The following is a 19,136-nucleotide window of genomic DNA, read 5'->3' as shown; positions in this document are numbered from 1 at the left end:
TTTTAAACAGTATTTGGACTTTGCTTTTTATCCTTCAGTGATTTTAATTGTTATAAATTGTATAGTTATATTGTTTTTAATATGTTCTACAACATTTTATACAATTGTCATTTTCAAGTGTGATAATCTCAATAATCTGTCTAGTTACTTGTAAATAAACTGCATTTTGTCTTACTGTAGATTTTGTAATATTATAATTATAATTGAATATATCTAACTAACATGGAAGGAGTCTCTGTCTGTCTCTCTGTACATACACATATATATGATATATTTACTCTTTATACACATTTGGGGTCATGAAAACAAAAGTTTGAAGAGACTAGTAGTAGTAGAAGCAATGTGTTGTTGCAGCCACATGAGGGCAGCAGTGTAAAGGTTTTATTACTGACAGCTCAGCACAGAGCAGATAGAGGTAATATAATATAAAGTGGAGAATGAGATGTAAACTACAGCTTTAAAGTCTAATAAAATGTCAGAAAAATATAAAAAATATAAAATACAATGTGTAAAATATATTATAAATATTATATAATAAAAAGGGAGAGAGTTACTTTTGGTTTTGCTCCTGAAAACAGCTGAACATGTAGACTGGTGCAGGTTGTATTTGGTACCAAGCTTTTATTTAATAATCATGAATAAATATTCAGTCATTTACAAATAAGCTGAATTTTCTCTTATTGTAGATTCTGTAACATTAGAATAATAATTGAATATTATACACAAATTAACATTAGAATATTAGATTTAAAACAACTCTGAAATAAAAACATAGAAGAGATAATAATGAATCTGAAAAACATATTTTTAAATAAAGTTTTCTTTGTATCAAAACATATGAAGCTGAAAGTTATTATTATTATTATTATTATTATTATTATTATTATTATTATTATTATTATTAAGAATAATAATAAAATCTTCCAAAAATACCAAATCTGTCAGGATGAAATTTGAGGAAATGTGTCTAAACTCAGTGTTAAAAGAGAGCATCAATGAATACATGATACCATCAGATGATGCAGGAAGTTCAATTCATTTATTCAAGTGGATTAAATAAATATAAGGGGAACATTTAAAGGTTAAAATCACAGTTCAGGAGGAGCTTTGTGGATTTGTAGTTTTTTTTTATTTTCATCACATCTGTTCTACAAACAACAGAGAACAATCTGTGTTGCTAAATTCACCACCAACCTGAACGTGTTTGTGGTTCCATGAATGTTTTTGTGTTTTGTTGTGTCCCAGATTTTTGATCTGCTGCCAGATTAAAATCAAGATGAAGAAAGTGAAAGTGAAGCACACAGAGAAACAGAGACGTGGAGGAAAACATATGATTAAAAAATAAGAGTCAAATCATTTTAAAAACCAGTTGAGATAATATCAGTCCGTCTCTGCTCTCCATCACTTTCACTGTTAAACTAATATGAGTTTGTGTTTCTGCTTCTTTTAAATGCAGCTGTAATGATTGTAAATATTTGAATAGAGCTGATAAATTCTCACATTAACACCTGTGAACAATCAAACAGTGATGTGTCAGTGACGTCCATCTCCATGGTAACTGTGTACAGCCTGTTGCTCCTCCACTCAGAGGAAAACCACACAGCAGCAGCAGCAGCAGCAGCAGCAGCCTTATCTGTCCACCGCAGGGGCTGATGGGAGGTTTGAGGAGCTGTTAGAAACCACGTGGCCCTCGTCTGATCTCACAGCTCGTCCTTGTTTGGCCTCAGCTGCATCAGAGCGCCACTTCTCCCCAGGTTCACCAGAGGAAACACCACTGCACAAAATGCTTTTCCTCCCAGCTGCTGCTCTGTGCTGTCTGTGTTCAGGTGAGTGTTTCCAGCCAATCAGGAGCCAACAAACTCAACCTTTAACAAACACTGTCACACTGATCTTCATCTGTGTGTCTGTTTCTCTACAGCGCTGGTTGCCATGGCAGCAGACCTGATTCAGGATGATTTAACATTGACCAGTAGAGCTGGTCAAAACGTCTCACTCAGCTGTAGAGGAACTAACGAGTGTAACAATAATCTTTATGTATTCTGGTACCAGAAGAAAGACACAGAAACATTCACAAGGATTCTTCGTATTGATATGTCGAAGGGTGAAGAATATAAAGGTTACAATCATCCTCAGAAAAATGATTTCACAGGTGGAAAAAATGAAAACATCTATGAGTTGAAGATCCAGAGAGTTAATATCTCACATTCAGCCACCTACTACTGCGTCTGTTATAAAAGTGGTTCCCACAGTGAGAAATGATCCATGCAGCCTGTACAAAAACCTCCAGATGAACAGATGTCAAACAGTGTTTGTGACAGGAAGAGAGCAGTAAACCACAGCCCAGGTTCACATATTTCACCTCCATCTCAGCCAGAGTCACTAACAAACTGAGCTGAGGACTAAATGTTTGTCTGTTGGTGTCAGGATTTTGATTTAAACATTATATTTCATTGATATTATTTATCAGCTATTTCAGCAGGTTTCCTGTTGTTCCACACAGTGAGAACAAAGGAGCAACACAGAAGCACAATGATACAACAAGATGAAGACAAACAAACAAACAACAATATAACACAGATAAAAGAGACAAATAATGGAGAGATCAAAAGTGAAACTTTATTAACATTTGATTTAATAACTAAACTTGACAAAATAATAAATAGAAAAAGATGTTTGACAGAGTTGAAAGTTTGAGATGAAGATAAAAATGGTCTTCTTTGACCTGCTGCTGGATTAAAGTTCATTCCTCCTTCACAATAATAATCTGCTGTTAATGAAAACACTTCCGGTGTCTCTTTCACAATAAAAGCCTTCAGGCAGCATTCTTCACGTCACATCTTTGAGCAGATTTCAACAGATAATTTCACTTTAGTAAAAGATTCAACACAATTCTTGGATTTATGACAATTTCCCCTCAACAGAAATGTGGTAAATGTAAATGGATTTTGCTCTGTGAGCAGCTGAGACTGTCTTCACAAGAGAAACGACAGCAGACACTGTTTGTTTCTTTTAACACGACCACCATCATTTCCTAACTTTAACCACGTGTTTCTTATTGTAACCATGACGACGCAGCTCCCCTCATCTTAAGGAGGAAGTCATTTTAACCCAAACCATGATCTTTACCTAAACCTAACTAAACCTTAACCACAGGTTCTGATGTTTACTGTCCATATTCTAAGACAAATGGCTCCACTACAGCATTTACTATTAGAAATTTAATCCTTTATGTGATTCAAAATGTTAAACATCAATTGATTGACAAGCAAACAAAATCTACGGCTCCTATGAAAATGTACCTGCATGGCAGCACAGGTACTAATGTCATCCTAACTTGGTTTAGTTCATAATACTCAACAAATCTCCTCAAATGTGAACTTTACAACTTTTGAACTTTAATTTTTTTATTTAACAAAACAGTAAAGTTGCAGCCGGACAGATAAACAATGAGCTGAAACTCACTATAAAGCTCCGTAAAGCCGAGAGGAGCTGCAGAGTCACTGATAATTCTCTGTAGGTTCATCACTACGAGCCACGACCAACACATTACACACTGACACATCATGGTTATTATAAAAATATTGATTATAGCAGCTTTAAGTAATTTACATCATTACAAATGTCAGTTTGATTTTAAATGAGTTCTTAGTTGATTTTAAATGTTGACCTGATGGTGGCGCTAGAGGGAAAGTCAGAGGATCAAAGTTATTATAATTCATCCTGAGGGGAACATGAATATTTCTACTAAATTACATGACAATCCATCCAATAGATGAAAAGATATTTCAGTCTGGACCAAACATGTCAACCTGCTGGTGGCGCTAGATTCAAAGTTAGAATCAATCAAGTCAAATAAATAATTGAATCCTCTGGGGACCGTGAACGTCTGCACAACATTTAATGAACAATCCATCCGTCCTTTGATCCACAATCAGATCCAATGGATCTGCACTTAAGTGGTGGACCGACCAACCGACTGACATTAGCATCCATATAGTCACACTGCTAATGTGGCTAAAATCAAATAAAAGAAGAGACAGTCATGTTGATATGAACATTAGAGAAACACATCATGGAGATGAAATATGATACTGGTTCATAATTTGGATTCGTTCACCTCAGCTGACACATTCAACAGCAGACAGGTTTTTGTCACAGTCTCATTCACTGTGGGAGGATATAGCTACCCCATCTTTGGCTCTGGAACTAAACTGTATGTAGGTAAGACTAAACTTTCATTTTCCTTCAGTTGTTTTATTGAACAAGTTGAAAATGTGTTTTTAGTTTTAGTTTCTGCTGCTTCAGGCTTTACATGTTAGTTTTTTTCATATTTAGTAGAGAATTCTTGATGCAGCCATTCTTCCATAAAACTAATCAATAACTCCTGAAAAGAGCTTCAAATCTCACTGCACACCACAAGTTCTTCTTTATTTATGCATCACATCAAAGTTTGTTTACAGCCAAAAAGTCTGATATCAGTAATGTTACAAATAAACAGTATTTAATAATCTCACTGATTCAGCAGCAGCTCCTGTTTACTAAAAACAAGATGATATATGATGTGAAACATCATTTAATAAATGTTCCTAAATGTAATTTTAGAAGCAAATAGTGATAAATATATTGTGTGTTAAATATACATTATATATTTGTAAATGGTAAAATGTATCTCATGATAATTGTGTGTTTATGATGATAAATATGTCTTTTAGTGGAAGATAAATTAATGCATGAAGGCAAACTCATTTTAAATGTGTGATGAAGCTAAATATAATTTATAGATAAAATGTATAATTGTATATCTTAATCCATATTTAATATAAATCATATTGGTTTATGAAATCAACATGATGTCAAATATATAATGTAAAAAATATTTTAGAAAGTGTTTGATAGAAAATATAATGAATCAGATAATTTACATGTTGTCATTTAATTAAGAATATATATTATTATATTATATTTTATTTATATATCTGAACATGTTGTGGTAATTGTGTTTTATATAAAAGCTAAAACTCTTTAAAAAGTTGTTAAAAGTATTGATGTATTGTGTGTCTGATTAGAGTAAAGTATATGCTGGTAAATATACTTCATATAAACACTATAATCATTTACAAATGTAACATAAATATAATATATTTTAATCAAGTAATAAAACTTTACTTTAAATTTTACTAAGACAAATGTCATCATATTATATTATATTATATTATATTATATTATATTATATTATATTATATTATATTATATTATATTATATTAGACGTATCTGAACATGGTAGTCGTGGTGATGGTAATATTGTTTTAAGTAAAAGATAAAACTCGTGAAAATTATTGATTGATTTTTATTAATTAAAGTATATGTTGGTAAATATATTTTACATAAAACACTATAATCATCAGCAAATGTATTTTATATGAGGCTGTTATGTCATGATATATTTTATATTTTATAAACTCTATTATATTAGTAACTAATGTGGTAAATATTGATAAAGTGGCAAATGATGTTTTAATCTTTATATATGACATATGATGAGCTTCCATGATGCTTTAGTTTGATATGATTATTGATACAGTGTCCAGTAGATGATGTTTGTGGTGTATTGATGAGTAGTTTAGTGATCATGTAGTTTCCAGGATCAGACTGAATGCAGTGCAGTGCTGTAAGCTGCTGTTGACTGTGTGAATGTGTGTCTGTGCTGTTTGTTGCTGCTGTCAAACTTCAGTTGAGCAGGTAGTGAAGCCCGTGGTGAGCGTGTACCCAGCAGCATCCAGAGCCCACCTGGAGGGGAAGAGCTCCCTGCTGTGTCTGGCCTCAGCCATGTCTCCTCCTCTGGTCCAGTTCTCCTGGAAAAGACAGAAGAAGAACGGCCCGCTGGAGAATCTGACCCTTGCTGAGGGACAGCAGCTGGAGCTCAGAGAGCCGGGACGCACCGTCGCCATCCTGCTGCTCCATCAGCAAGAGAACAGCACATATAAATACCACTGCTACGTCAAGCACGAGGGGGTAACAGTGGAGGCCCAAACAGAACAAGGTAATGAAGGCTTGGTGACTGTGTTCAGCAGTGATTCAGCTTCATCTGGAGATGCTGTCAGAGAGAGCAGAGGAGCAGAGCACTGACATTTCTCACTGCAACTCCAAACATTTGACTCCTTTTGTGTTTTCAGCAGCCTCCTGTCCTCCAGAGAGAGAGCCAGCAGACCTGCCAGCTCTGCAGCAAGCTGACTGTAAGATCACCTGCTGCCTCTCTGCATGCTCTGACAGCTCCAATGTCCTGCTGCAGTTAGGGCTGCATATCAGTCTGTTCACTTTCTGCTCATCATTGAAGGATTTAAACATACACTCCCTGATTCTGTTACAGTGTCCCACAGCACAACAAGTCCCACTGAGAGAGCTTTCACTTCACAGGCTGACAAATAACACCTTTTGGGGGCGCTATACTCAGTTTTAGACCTCTAGGGTGTTAGAACAAGTTTAGGGAGTATATCTTAAAGCTCCACTAATCAATAGTTTTATATTAAGAATGAATCTAATGACTAAATGAGCTTTTTAGCCTCTTTTAGCTCCTAGTTGTGGTTTTGCAGCACATTTCCTGTCTGCTTCAGTCTCAGTGTTTCCAGCAGCAGCAGCTGTTTCCTGATAAACCCACTGTACACTAGCTGCCCAGCAGCAAACAGCAGACAGACCATAATATGTCAGAGAGGAGTTTGTTAGCTTGTTGTGGAGTTCTTCTGCCCCCAAGTGGTGAAAACTTCAAATCTATAGTAACCTGTGTGTTTTTAAACAGTATTTGGACTTTGCTTTTTATCCTTGAGTGATATTAATTGTTATAAATTGTAGTTATATGTGGATTCAAAAGTTATTTTAAGTTGAAAACAGGAAATCAAATCCTGTTTGGGGCCCCTAAAAAGCTGGGTCCGGCCCTGACTTGTTGTATTTAATAAGGGCCTTTGAGCTGTCAGTCAAACTGTAGTCGACCCCTGTCTTCATGTAAAGCTGGTCGTCCCGTCTGGAAAAGTCCAAGTTCTACTGAAGAAAATGTGATGATATTGTGATGAAATGTCCACAGTTGAACAGACTGAAACAGTGTGGAGAGAAGACTGACCTGTGTGTGTGTGTGTGTGTGTGTGTGTGTGTGTGTGTGTGTGTGTGTGTGTGTGTGTGTGTGTCAGTGTCCTTCCAGTCTCAGTGCCAGGTGAAGCTGCTCTGTGTGCTGTACACAGTGCTGATAGTGAAGAGTCTGGTGTACTGCTGTGGACTCTCTCTGCTGATGATCCTCAGAAACAAGGGACCGTCCACCAACTGCACACATGCTGACTGACTGTTTTCTGCTCGCCTTTTCTCACCATCACATCTCATCAATTCATCTCATTTATCACTTTGATCAGTGTTCACAAATGTCACTTATGACGTGTTGTGGTTGGTTTTACATTTTCTCTCTTTATGCACAAGTTAGATACAGTTGTGCTGAATATATAAATACATATATACACATATATATTTACAAATTAAACCTTAACAGTTACTTTTTTAGCTCAGGTTTGTTTTGTTTCCTACTTTTAATGTTGATTTTTATTGTACAAAAAATAAAAATAAACATAGAAAATATAATTTAGTTTTTAGTGTTTTTCAAACCTTTATTACATTTATTATTTTGTGTTTAATACATTCTGCAAAGTTAGATTTGTCTTTTTACTTCATAACTTTGATATTCTTAATAAACTGTAACATCACAGTGTCTGTGTTTCATGAAGTTCTTTGTTTTTGTTGATTTTCCTTCAAAATAGGGTTCAAATTTGTGTCTCTGAACTGATTTTAATGTGTTATGCCCCCAAAAATACACTATATTTGCAAATAACACCTGAACAGTTACTAATTATATAATTTTATTGCAGTGTTATAATGCTCTAGTTTATTCCCAATCAATAGTAACTTCTCAATGAACAATAAAAAAAAACATATAATTAAATAAGAACTATGGTTAAATATTTTACACCTTTCATTTTTTATTTAGTTGATTATCTTGTTGTTGTAACTTATCATACAATTGTCATTTTTAAATGTGATCACTTCAATAATCTGTCTAGTTATTTGCAAATTGGTTGAATTTTCTTTTATTATAGATTTTCTAATATTAGAATTACATTTGAATATATTTAACTAAAATGGAAGGAGTCTCTGTCTGTCTGTATGTATGCGTGTCCTTCGATTTTCTCTACAACAGTTCATCCGATCGACTTCACACTTGTCTGGTGTTTTGCTGAGGACACAATGAAGTGCAGCGTCGAGTGTGAAGTTGTTTGGATGAGCGGTTCTCGAGAAATCTGCAAACAGCAACACCAGAGGCAAAGTAATCAACCCATTCATAACAGACATATTTTGAACAAGCACTGCACTTGTACAAATTAATATTAGAATATCAGAATTAAAAGCAACTTTAAAAAATAAAGATCTTAATGAATCTGAGAACAGACATTTTTTAAAACCTTTTTTTATTTAAAAGCACGTGAAATTGAACTTTGATTTATAAACTGATATTCAGTAGCAGATAATATTGTGAAATTTTATTAAAGATATTGGATTATATAGAATGGCAGTAAAAAAGATTCATTCATTAGACTACAAATAGCCTCTAAATGACTGTAACTGTAACACAAATATTCAGATCAGACTAAAATGATGTATGTTACGCAAAATATTTACAGTGGAAAAACATATTTGGATCATATTTAAGTAATATTTAGTCTAAATATCTTATATATTTTATTTTATATATTCATATTGTATATAGAATGTATATGTCAAATAATGCAGGGCGCAACATGTGGAAAAATAAATGACACAAAAATAACAAAAAAAGAATGAAAAATGATGAAATTACATCCAGCTGTTTTTTCCTACAGAGGTGAAAAGTAAATAAGTACATTTACTCAGTTAATGTACTCAAGTACAGTTTTATAGTACTTGTATTTAACTTGAGTTTTTCCATTTTAAACTACTTTAAACCTCTACTACACAACACTTCAAAGGAAAATATTGTATTTTTGTTGCTGTAGTTACTTTTGAGATTAATATTTTAAATTTAGATTAAAAAAAAAAAGATATAGTAACTTAAAAAATACAATAAATCAGTAAAGCAGTGTGTAGTTGTGTCTCCTCATGTTGCAGATGGGTTGTTATCAGTTCCACCAAAGAGACATGCAGACGACACCTGACTTTAAACTCTTCTGAACCCTCCGGTGGCTTCGTCTCCACAAACTAAACCCTCAGAACTTTATTTCTAATTCTATTAGAGATCACAAAGCTTCCAAAAATACCAAATCTGTCAGGATGATATTTGAGGGAATGTGTCTAAACTCAGTGTTAAAAGAGAACGTCAATGAATGCATGATACCATCAGATGATGCAGGAAATTCAATTTATTTATTAAACTGAAATGTAAAACCACACAGCAGCAGCAGCAGCAGCAGCAGCCTTATCTGTCCGCCGCAGGGGCTGATGGGAGGTTTGAGGAGCTGTTAGAAACCACGACGCCCTCGTCTGATCTCACAGCTCGTCCTTGTTTGGCCTCAGCTGCATCAGAGCACCACTTCTCCCCAGGTTCACCAGAGGAAACACCACTGCACAAAATGCTTTTCCTCCCAGCTGCTGCTCTGTGCTGTCTGTGTTCAGGTGAGTGTTTCCAGCCAATCAGGAGCCAACAAACTCAACCTTTAACAAACACTGTCACACTCACCTTCATCTGTGTGTCTGTTTCTCTACAGCGCTGGTTGCCATGGCAGAAGAGCTGATTCAGGAAGATTTAACATTGACCAAGAAAGCTGGTGAAAAAGTCTCCTTCAGATGTAAAGGAACTGATCAGTGTGGTGGTACAAATGTATACTGGCTCCAAAAGAAAGACAAATCAACATTCACAGTGATTCTACATATTGATAAGAATAATGGTAAAATTGATAGAGGGTACAATCATCCTCAGAAAGATGATTTCTCAGCTGTAAGAAAAAAGAACGGCTGTGACTTGGTGATTAAAATTGAACCCTTACATTCAGCCACCTACTACTGCGCCTGTTATAAAACTGGCTCCCACAGTGAGAAATGATCCCTGCAGCCTGTACAAAAACCTCCAGATGAACAGATGTCAAACAGTGTTTGTGACAGGAAGAGAGCAGTAAACCACAGCCCAGGTTCACATATTTCACCTCCATCTCAGCCAGAGTCACTAACAAACTGAGCTGAGGACTATTTTCTTGTTTTGCTGCTGTCAGTGTTTGTTAATATTGTTTTTTTTAAATGTTGATCAGGTATTTCAGAAGGATTCTTGTTGTTACAAAACAGAACACAGAAAAACATACAGAACACATGGACACTTCTTTGACCTTCTGTTGCAATAAAGTTCATGCCTCCCTCACAATGCTAATCTGCTCTAAATGCCAAAACTTCCTGTTGCTCCTTCACAATAAAAACCTTCTTGTGCCCTTCCCTATACATCTATCAGCAGATTTCATAATATAAAGTCACTTACATTACTCATGGGTGTAGATTTGAGTGATTACAGAAGGGACATGTCGCTATCAATGTCAAGGTGTTGCTGAATTGTCCCTACCAACATTTTCACCGATCTCAAACATCTTTTCATTTTAACTTGACATGATGTTAACAATAAGATCTCTGCAGAGTTTCCAGGTTTGTGTGTTTTATGCAAAAAGTGGGTTATTATGATAAAGAGTGAAAAAACGTGATATGGGGGATCCCTGACCTGATGATCTGGCAACACAATGTCAAGCCGTTTTGCACATCGTTGACAAGCAGCAGCTCAGCGGCAGCAGCAGCAGAGTAGACATACAGATACACTCACATCCAAAGATTTATAAACAACAAAAGCAGCTGGCAGTCATTCATTTTCAGTGAAAGCTGGTGACAAAGGGCTTCAGACGCCTTGGCTGCAGTGAGCAACGTGATGCCAGAGCCAAGAATGACGAGTTGAAGTTGAGCAGAGTTTAACTATATGCAAATTAGCAGCGACACTGCTGAAGCAGCAACCAATTGCAGATAGGGATTTGATTTTCCACCCATAGCAACCACTGTACTAAAGTTCCTGGCAAACATCTGTTCCATATTGATTGATTGATTTATTGACTGGGACAATGTACAGATTGAAACATTGAAGATGCACTGCACCAGCAGTTAGCTTGTAGCTAGTTTGCATCTGTAGTCCCCAACAAAAAACATACAACAGCACAACGACAAACAGTACAAAGCAAAAAAACAAACAAAAAAAACACACACACAGAACACACCATACAAAACACAAAACTACACACAGAACATCACATACACCCACAATATCAATTAGAACTTGTCAAATTTAAATCAAGACCATAGATGGAGTTTAGACTCAATGGTCACAGCTGATTGGTCTCTTTTAGATTTTTTTAATTTGGCCTTGAATGTATTGATTGAACTACAGTTCTTCACATCATCGGGTAGGGCATTCCACTGAGTTGTGACTTTCACAGAGAAAGCTGACTGCCCAAATGCAGTGCGACGAAATGGTCTGATACAATCTTGTATAGAGGATATTCTGGAGGATCTAATAGAACTTACTGAGCGAGTGTACACAAAGTCACATAGTGGAGGAGGGACCAAACCATTTAAAACTTGGCACAAATTTGAGAATAATCTAAAATTGTCAAAGCTCAGTAAATTATATTTCTTCAGTACCCTACAGTGATGGAAATGCATTGGCTTTTTGTCCAGAGTTTTAAGAGTTTGTTTATATAAGGACTCAAGAGGTCTTATGGCTGTTTCTCCAGCCTGCCCCCAACATGTGATGCAATAAGACATATGGGAAAGAATCATAGCTGCATAAATATCTTGGCTGCGTCCGAGAGACAGTTTCTAATATGTCTAAAATTTGCTAAGTTGTACTTTATGGTTTTAACCGTTTTTTTAACATGTTTCTTAAAGTTCAAATTTGGATCCAGTGTCACACCAAGATATTTAAAATCAGTAACTATGTCAATTTTTTCACCTTTGATGAAAATATCAGCATTAGGAGGTTGTATCATAGTCTTAGAGAAAAATATACCCTTTGTCTTGTTTACATTTAGACTCAGACATGATTGATCAAGCCAATTTGTGATCCTTTCCAATGCAATTGTTAGCTTTGCAGCAGCTAACTCAGCTGTTTTTGCATGTGTGTACAAAACAGTGTCATCTGCATACATTTGTAGCTCTGCATCATGACACTGTTGAGGGAGATCATTAATATATAGGCTAAATAATAGGGGACCTAACACTGACCCTTGAGGAACACCCATTGTGCACTTCATATTACTGGACAGTGTGTCACCAACTTTAATACATTGTCTCCTATTAGATAAATATGAAGACATCCATGCCAGTGCTCTAGATGAGAAGTTAAATTGAGAGAGTTTCGATATTAAAAGATCACGATTGACTGTGTTGAATGCTTTACACAGATCTAAAAATACAGCACCAACTACTCCTCCTTTGTCAAGTGTCAATTTAATTTGTTCTATTAAGTGCAAGGTAGCAGTTTCGGTGGAATGATTTGCTCTAAAGCCAAATTGCATACAATGTAGACCAAATTGTTTGTATTAAGAAATGTTGACAGTTGTTTGATGACAATTTTCTCAGCAACCTTTGAGAGTAGTGGCAATATACTTATTGGTCTGTAGTTACTGGCTTCAAGGCGGTCTCCAGATTTAAAAATAGGCGTGACAATGGCACATTTCCAGTCATCAGGAAAGGAGCTGTCTTTAAAAGACAATTAATTAAATGAGCAATAGGGGGAGTTAAAATATCTTTGTGTGATTTGACAAACATGGTGTCAAATTGGAAAGCATCTCTACTTTTGGAGCTTTTTAAGGAGCTGATGATTTTGTTTACTTGTAACTCATTAGTTTCTACCAGCTCGAAAACCTTATACCATCCATAGGAACAATATCCAGTTTCCTTTTCGTAATTTTTTTTTCCTAACTCATTTACAGACTCAAGAAAAAAATTATTAAAGACAGAAGCAACAGTAAGATGATCTTCAATTAACCTTCCCTGTACTTTGAGTTTAAAATCTCCTAAAAATTTTGGGTCCCTCCTTGTGAAATTATCAATGTTTTTCCAGATCAATTTACTGTTGCCTTTTGCCTCATTCAAAATAATGAGATAAAAACGAGATTTAGATTCTCTTAGCTCTTGGATAACTTTGTTCCTTAAACCTTTATAAAGCAGCATGTCGGTGTCTCTTCTAGTTTTAATTGCCTTCCTTAGTGCAGCATCTCTAGATTTCATTAGTTACCACAAATTTTCATTAAACCACGGTAAATTTTTTTATTTTAAGATTTTATCTGTATTCTCACATTAAATCTTTCCCTCACAGAGTTGATTCTGTGAGTAAAAGTATCACAGCCATAGTCCAGATCATCAGAGGACAGTACGTCACCCCAGTTCAAGCTGTTAAATTCATTGGTAAATTCTTCTTGCTTAGCTCTGGGTATGCATTGAAGGATCATTGTCTTAGTTGCCGTGGTCTTAAATCTACTTTTAGTCAGTTTTCTGGCACATAGGGTTAGGTTATGATCTGATAAGCCAGTGATTAAATTATAACTTTTAGTTATTCTTTCTGGTTGTAAATATTAGATCAATTTGTGTACTGGAGCATTTTGCTGGATCATTGTTCTAGTTGGAATTTCTCTGTGATCATTTTTAGTTCTTTCCTCTTAGTTTTATCCTCCCAGTTCACATTAAAATCACCCATAAGTAATAATTCTTTGTTGAGATTGCACTCTTTCAAGACTTCTGTTAGTTGATCATAGAAAGTGTCATCTGCAGAAGGGGGCCTCTAGACACCTATGATGTTAAAAGACATTTGTTGGGATAACATTATTTTTATCCCAACATATTCTAACGTGTTACCCGCATTATAAACCACAGGTTCACATTTGATGTTGTCTCTCACATAAAAAAGCACCCCTCCTCCTCTTCCATCAGGTCTGTATCTTCTGAAACATTGGTATCCAGGCACCATGAACACACTTGCAGGAGTTGTTTGTTTCAACCATGTTTCAGTCAGACAGAGAAAGTCCAGATTTGAGACAGACACAAGATGAGTTAGCTGATTGCTCTTTGCAGTAATGCTTCTGATGTTAAAATGTCCACCGATTAGCCCCTTTGGTTTCAGCTCCGGGTCCCATAAGACTTTTGCATGATTGACAGTGTGGAAGGTTTTGAATAACCTCTGCCTCCTCACTGCAGGGTTTCGACACACAGTGGTGTCAGCAGCAGGTTTTGTGAGAGAGACACTGGACCTATCGAGGTTTCTACAGCCCGGTAGCGAAAAGTTATTCATTGAGCCATCATGCCTTGTGTTAACAAAGTTTAGTCTGTTAAGGGAGAAGCCTGGCTCAGAAAATTGTTGCTCATTCGTCACTGGCACCAGAGGAGTCCCAGACACATTCATGTACAAATCAGAATCGAAGTTCTGTAGCACTCCAGGGGTCACTGATCCAGGATTTAGCTGAACATCTCTGGAGAGCAGGATCAGCATGAAGAGGAGACCTGCTCTTCACTGAAATGGGGTGGCAGATGACCGGTCCACTGGATCGGTGATTCGCTCTGGTACCTGGGCTCGCCCGTGCCGCAGGACAGAGGAATAGATTGCAAAATATCCTAGTAAGTTATGATGAAAACTCACTGTAGGAGTGTCAACTGGCCATGAGCCAGCATTTGTCCCAAGCTCAATCACTTGGTGTCCCAGTTGTTTTCCATCAATGTTGAATGCTCTGGCCAGACAGACAAATACAGGCAATACAGCAATGAGTACCAACAGTAATCCAAAGAGCACTCCATGAAACACAGCCCAGGTGTTTTTGCTGATGAAACACTGCTTTGAACTTGACGCAAGGTTTGACAGGCATGCTCTGTGGTACAATACACGGTCTCAAAGGACAGTCCTATGTAGCAATCCCATTCAGGATCCTGGTGGCCAGAGTGTAGAAGTTCCTCTTAAGCCCCTCAGCACCAGCCCAGTGCACCTGGAACCTCCTCTCGACCTCAGCGGGGAGAAAAGGCTGCCATCCAGGCGGTTAGGAACCCCAAAAGATCCATGTGTCCAGGACCGTTTCCTTCGATGTTGAGATGGATGTACAGATGGTCTTACTTGATGTTTAATCCGATGTTTATGTTTAAAAACCTGGACTGGCCTGATAGAAGGGTTGGCAGGGGGATGAGCTGACCATCTCCCCATCCCGATGAGTGACCCCCAGTCATATGCCATCACTTCTTAAGTCCAGGGTGCACAGAGAGGCTCCAGCATGTGTGGGTTACATTACCAGAAAGGATCCTTTAAGTTTTCTTCTTGTTTTCAAAACAAATACTCTTCTGTTAGCTTCTTTAGTGCTGTATTTCCTTTGGAATATATCAATATATCATGTTGACAATGGAAGAGAAATCCGTTTTCCCGGAGCTATACGATTTGTCATTGTTTGTTTACCGTGACATGAACAAAACTAGCCTATAATGCTTTATTCCATAGGTTACGCGGCCAGCAACATGATTTTGAAAGTAAAACAGCATTTTTATTTTTTAATTAACAGAAATATAGACTAGGCACATTTTCTTGCTAAATAATACACAGTGGAAACATGAAACATTGTATATTTTATCACCCCTGTCCAGTTCATGGCCAGCCTGCCAAATAACTCTACTACAAACTTGATATTGGCCACAACTGAAAATTTTAAAAAAATAGCGCTGCTTGAATGACCCGTCCCCTGCCGTGCACTGCTACGGGCTGGCAGTGAGCGGCCACAAATCAGAGCAACCGCTGCTGCTCATGAATATCTTGGTGTGAGGGCCCAGTAACTAGTAGCCTATGCATGAATGAGAAGAGGTTGGTCTTTTCAGTCCTAACTCTAACCCAAGCACTTCAGGACTTCCTCCAAGCCTGTAGTAATGCTGTAGATTGTCAGCAGTATTCTAATCACTGAAGGTGACTCATTTTGGTCACTATTTCCACTAAAAAGAAAAAAACACAAACAAACAAAAAGCTTCATTTTATATCTTAGGCCTTTTAAGTGCTCTCTGAAACTGGGCCTGGGATGGCTTGTGTCCATGACATGAGAAAGTCAAAACTTTGCTGTAGAGCTAAACCAAATACATCTTTGGAAAGGTCTCGACCTGGAGAGCCTGAAGGCTTATAACTCAGCAACAAAAGGGGCTGAAGACATGAAACCAACTGTTATAGAGAGCTCTTGACCTCAGCTACCATGTGATTATAGTCAACAACTGGGGGCACTGTCAAATATGGGTAAAACATGGTTAAAATTAATTTTCAACCATTTAACAATCAGATATTTAATATCTGATTACACAAATATGTTTAACATTGCCTTAAACTCCACAGTGTATTCCCAATTTAGTATTTACACCTTCCAGTTCAAGGAAAAACACTAATATTTTTTAAAAAGGATAGTCTTAAAACATATAGGAAGGCCATCTGCCATTCCAGAGCCTATTACTCATCCTTAATAGAGGAGAATAAAAACAGCCCTAGGTTTCTTTTCAGCACTTTGGCCAGGCTGACAAAGAGTAATAACTCTTTAATGATAAAATTATAACTATTAGAGACAAAATTCAACACCTGTTGCCCTAAACAGGCACTGATTTATCCACAAACACAGGACCCTTAGAAACAGCTGTAAAATCTGACATATATTTAGGCTGTTTTTCTCCAATTGACCTCCAATTCTGAATTAACTTCAACGATTTCTTCATCCAAACCATCAACCTGTCTCTTAGACCCCATCTCAACTAGGCTGCTTAAGGAAGTCTTGCCCTTAAGTAGCACTTCTTTACTAGATATGATCAATCTGTCTTTATAGGCTATGTACCACAGTCCTTTAAAATAGCTGTATTTAAACCTCTTCTTCAGAAGCCTACTCTTGATTCAGGTGTCTTAGCCAACTATAGACCTATATCTAACCTTCCATTTCTCTCTAAGATCCTTGAGAAAGCAGTCACCAATCAGTTGTGTGACTTTCTACATAACTATAGTTTATTTGAGGATTTTCAGTCAGGATTTAGAGCGCATCATAGCACAGAGATAGCACTGGTGAAAGTCACAAATGATCTCCTGAGTGCATCAGACAAAGGATTTCTCTCTGTACTTGTCTTGTTAGACCTCAGTGCCACATTTGACACAATTGATCATCACATCCTATTACAGAGACTGGAACATTTAAAGGAATTAAAGGAACTGCATTAATCTGGTTTAAGTCCTATTTATCAGATCAATTTCAGTTTGTACACGTTAATGATGAATTCTCCATGAAGGCAAGAGCTAGACACGGAGTTCCACAAGGTTCTGTACTTGGACCAATACTATTCACCTTGTATATGCTTCCTTTAGGTAATATTATTCGCAAACACTCCATAAATTTTCATTGCTATGTAGATGATACCCAAATATATTTATGAATGAAGCCAGATGAAACTAATCAGTAAACTCCAAACATGCCTTAAGGACATAAAGACCTGGATGACCCGCAATTTCCTGCTACTAAACTCAGACAAAACATTATTGTGCTTGGCCCTAAACACCTTAGAAACACATTAACTAATGATATAGCTCTCTAGATGGCATTACCCTGGCCTCCAGCACCATTGTAAGGAATCTGGGAGTTATTTTTGATCAGGATATGTCCTTTAACTCCCACATGAAACAAATTTCAAGGACTAGGACTGCCTTTTTTCACTTACATAATACTGCAAAAATCAGGCACATCCTTGCCCAAAAAGATGCAGAAAAAATAGTCCACGCATTTGTTACCTCTAGGCTGGATTATTGCAATTCTGTATTATCAGGCTGCCCTAACAAGTCTCTAAAGACTCTCCAGCTGGTCCAGAATGCTGTTGCTCGTGTATTGACAAAAACTAGAAAAAGATATCATATTTCTACCATCTTAGCTTCGCTGCACTGGCTTCCAGTAAAATCCAAAATTGAATCCAGAATTTAAAATCCTTTTTCTCACCTACAAAGCTCTTAATGGTCAGGCACCATCATATCTTGAAGAGCTCATAGTACCCTAATACCCCACTACAACACTGCGCTCCCAGACTGCAGGCTTACTTGTGGTTCCTTCAGTCTCCAAAAGTAGAATGGGAGGCAGAGCCTTCAGCTAACAGGCTCCTCTCCTGTGGAGCCATCTTCCGGATTCGGTCCGGAGGGCAGACATCCTCTCTACATTTAGGAGTAGGCTTAAAACTTTCCTTTTTGATAAAGCTTATAGTTAGGGCTGACCAAGCTCACCTTGGACCAGGCCTTGGTTATACTGCTATAGGCCTAGACTGGCGGGGGACTTCCCATGATGCACTGAGCTACTCTCTCCTCCTCTCCATCTGTATGTATTCATATACCATTACTGTATGTTACTAACTTGGCTTCTTCCCTGGAATTCTTCCTGCTTTCTCATCCGCAGGAAACCCCATGGACCAAGCTGTGGCCCTTAGCCGTGGGGATGTCCTTCTCCAGCTGTTGCTGCTGTTTGTTGTTGCTAGCCATGTATCTGTTGTTGTTGTTGTTGTTGTTGCTCTTGTTGTTCTGCTTCTTTGTGTCCCTTCCTGTTAAAGGGGAGTTTTTCCTTACCGCTGTCGCCAAGCACTGCTGATGGGGGAATTGTTGGGTCTCTGTAAATTAAAGAGTATGGTCTAGACCTGCTCTATGTGAAAAGTGTCCTGAGATGACTTTTGTTGTGATTTGGCGCTATATAAATAAAATTTAATAAAAATGAAATTGAAATTGAATACATTCCTCAGAGCTGCACCATGCAGCTTGATACAAATCAGCACCAAAGTTGTAGTTCTCCTAGTTGCAAAGTGGGTTGCAAAATAGGGTCGTAAAAAGATATATCTACCGGATATATCAAATATCTAGTACAGCCAAACTAGTAATTACACTGCATCTGGATGATCTATGTTAAGAAAAAGTAAGAATGTTGGTTTATTGCAGATATTTTAGCTAGTATTCTAGAAATGGGTTTTCGGTTGGTGTTCAGTGTTGGCAGGAATTATGCAGTGCTTCAAACTGTGTTTAAGGAGTTTGTTTGTTATG

General features: G+C 37.1%; 1 protein-coding gene and 2 gene segments (V, D, J or C); all 3 read left to right on the top strand.

The window, feature by feature from the left end:
• The first annotated feature begins 1,276 nt into the window (after window positions 1–1,276).
• LOC121908393 lies at window positions 1,277–2,579 on the top strand. The segment is given in 3 exon segments: window positions 1,277–1,291; window positions 1,589–1,826; window positions 1,919–2,579. Coding segments are annotated over 3 exon segments (594 nt in total).
• Window positions 2,580–3,794: 1,215 nt separating this feature from the next.
• LOC121908920 lies at window positions 3,795–7,569 on the top strand. Of its 2 annotated transcripts, none has more exons than XM_042429257.1 (4): window positions 3,795–4,221; window positions 5,733–6,041; window positions 6,178–6,234; window positions 7,180–7,569. In XM_042429257.1, the coding sequence occupies exons 1-4, from the start codon at window positions 4,086–4,088 to the stop codon at window positions 7,326–7,328; spliced, it is 651 nt and encodes a 216-aa protein (XP_042285191.1). In that variant the 5' UTR covers window positions 3,795–4,085; the 3' UTR covers window positions 7,329–7,569. The 2 variants fall into 2 exon arrangements, with proteins under 2 accessions (XP_042285191.1, XP_042285190.1); XM_042429256.1 differs by having other exon boundaries at window positions 6,175–6,234.
• Window positions 7,570–9,494: 1,925 nt separating this feature from the next.
• On the top strand, window positions 9,495–10,106 carry LOC121908392. The segment is given in 2 exon segments: window positions 9,495–9,679; window positions 9,772–10,106. Coding segments are annotated over 2 exon segments (378 nt in total).
• Window positions 10,107–19,136: the final 9,030 nt, after the last annotated feature.

The sequence above is a fragment of the Thunnus maccoyii genome, chromosome 12 (assembly GCF_910596095.1).
Source record: "Thunnus maccoyii chromosome 12, fThuMac1.1, whole genome shotgun sequence".
Lineage (NCBI taxonomy): Eukaryota > Metazoa > Chordata > Actinopteri > Scombriformes > Scombridae > Thunnus > Thunnus maccoyii.
This window is presented reverse-complemented; position numbering and strand designations above follow the sequence as displayed.

Coding starts and splice junctions, on each gene's coding strand:
- LOC121908920 (XM_042429256.1), top strand. CDS start 4,086: ATGATACTGGTTCATAATTTGGATTCGTTCACCTCAGCTGACACATTC. Junction 4,222..5,732: donor TGGAACTAAACTGTATGTAG/GTAAGACTAAAC, acceptor GTCAAACTTCAG/TTGAGCAGGTAGTGAAGCCC. Junction 6,042..6,174: donor GGAGGCCCAAACAGAACAAG/GTAATGAAGGCT, acceptor TTGTGTTTTCAG/CAGCCTCCTGTCCTCCAGAG.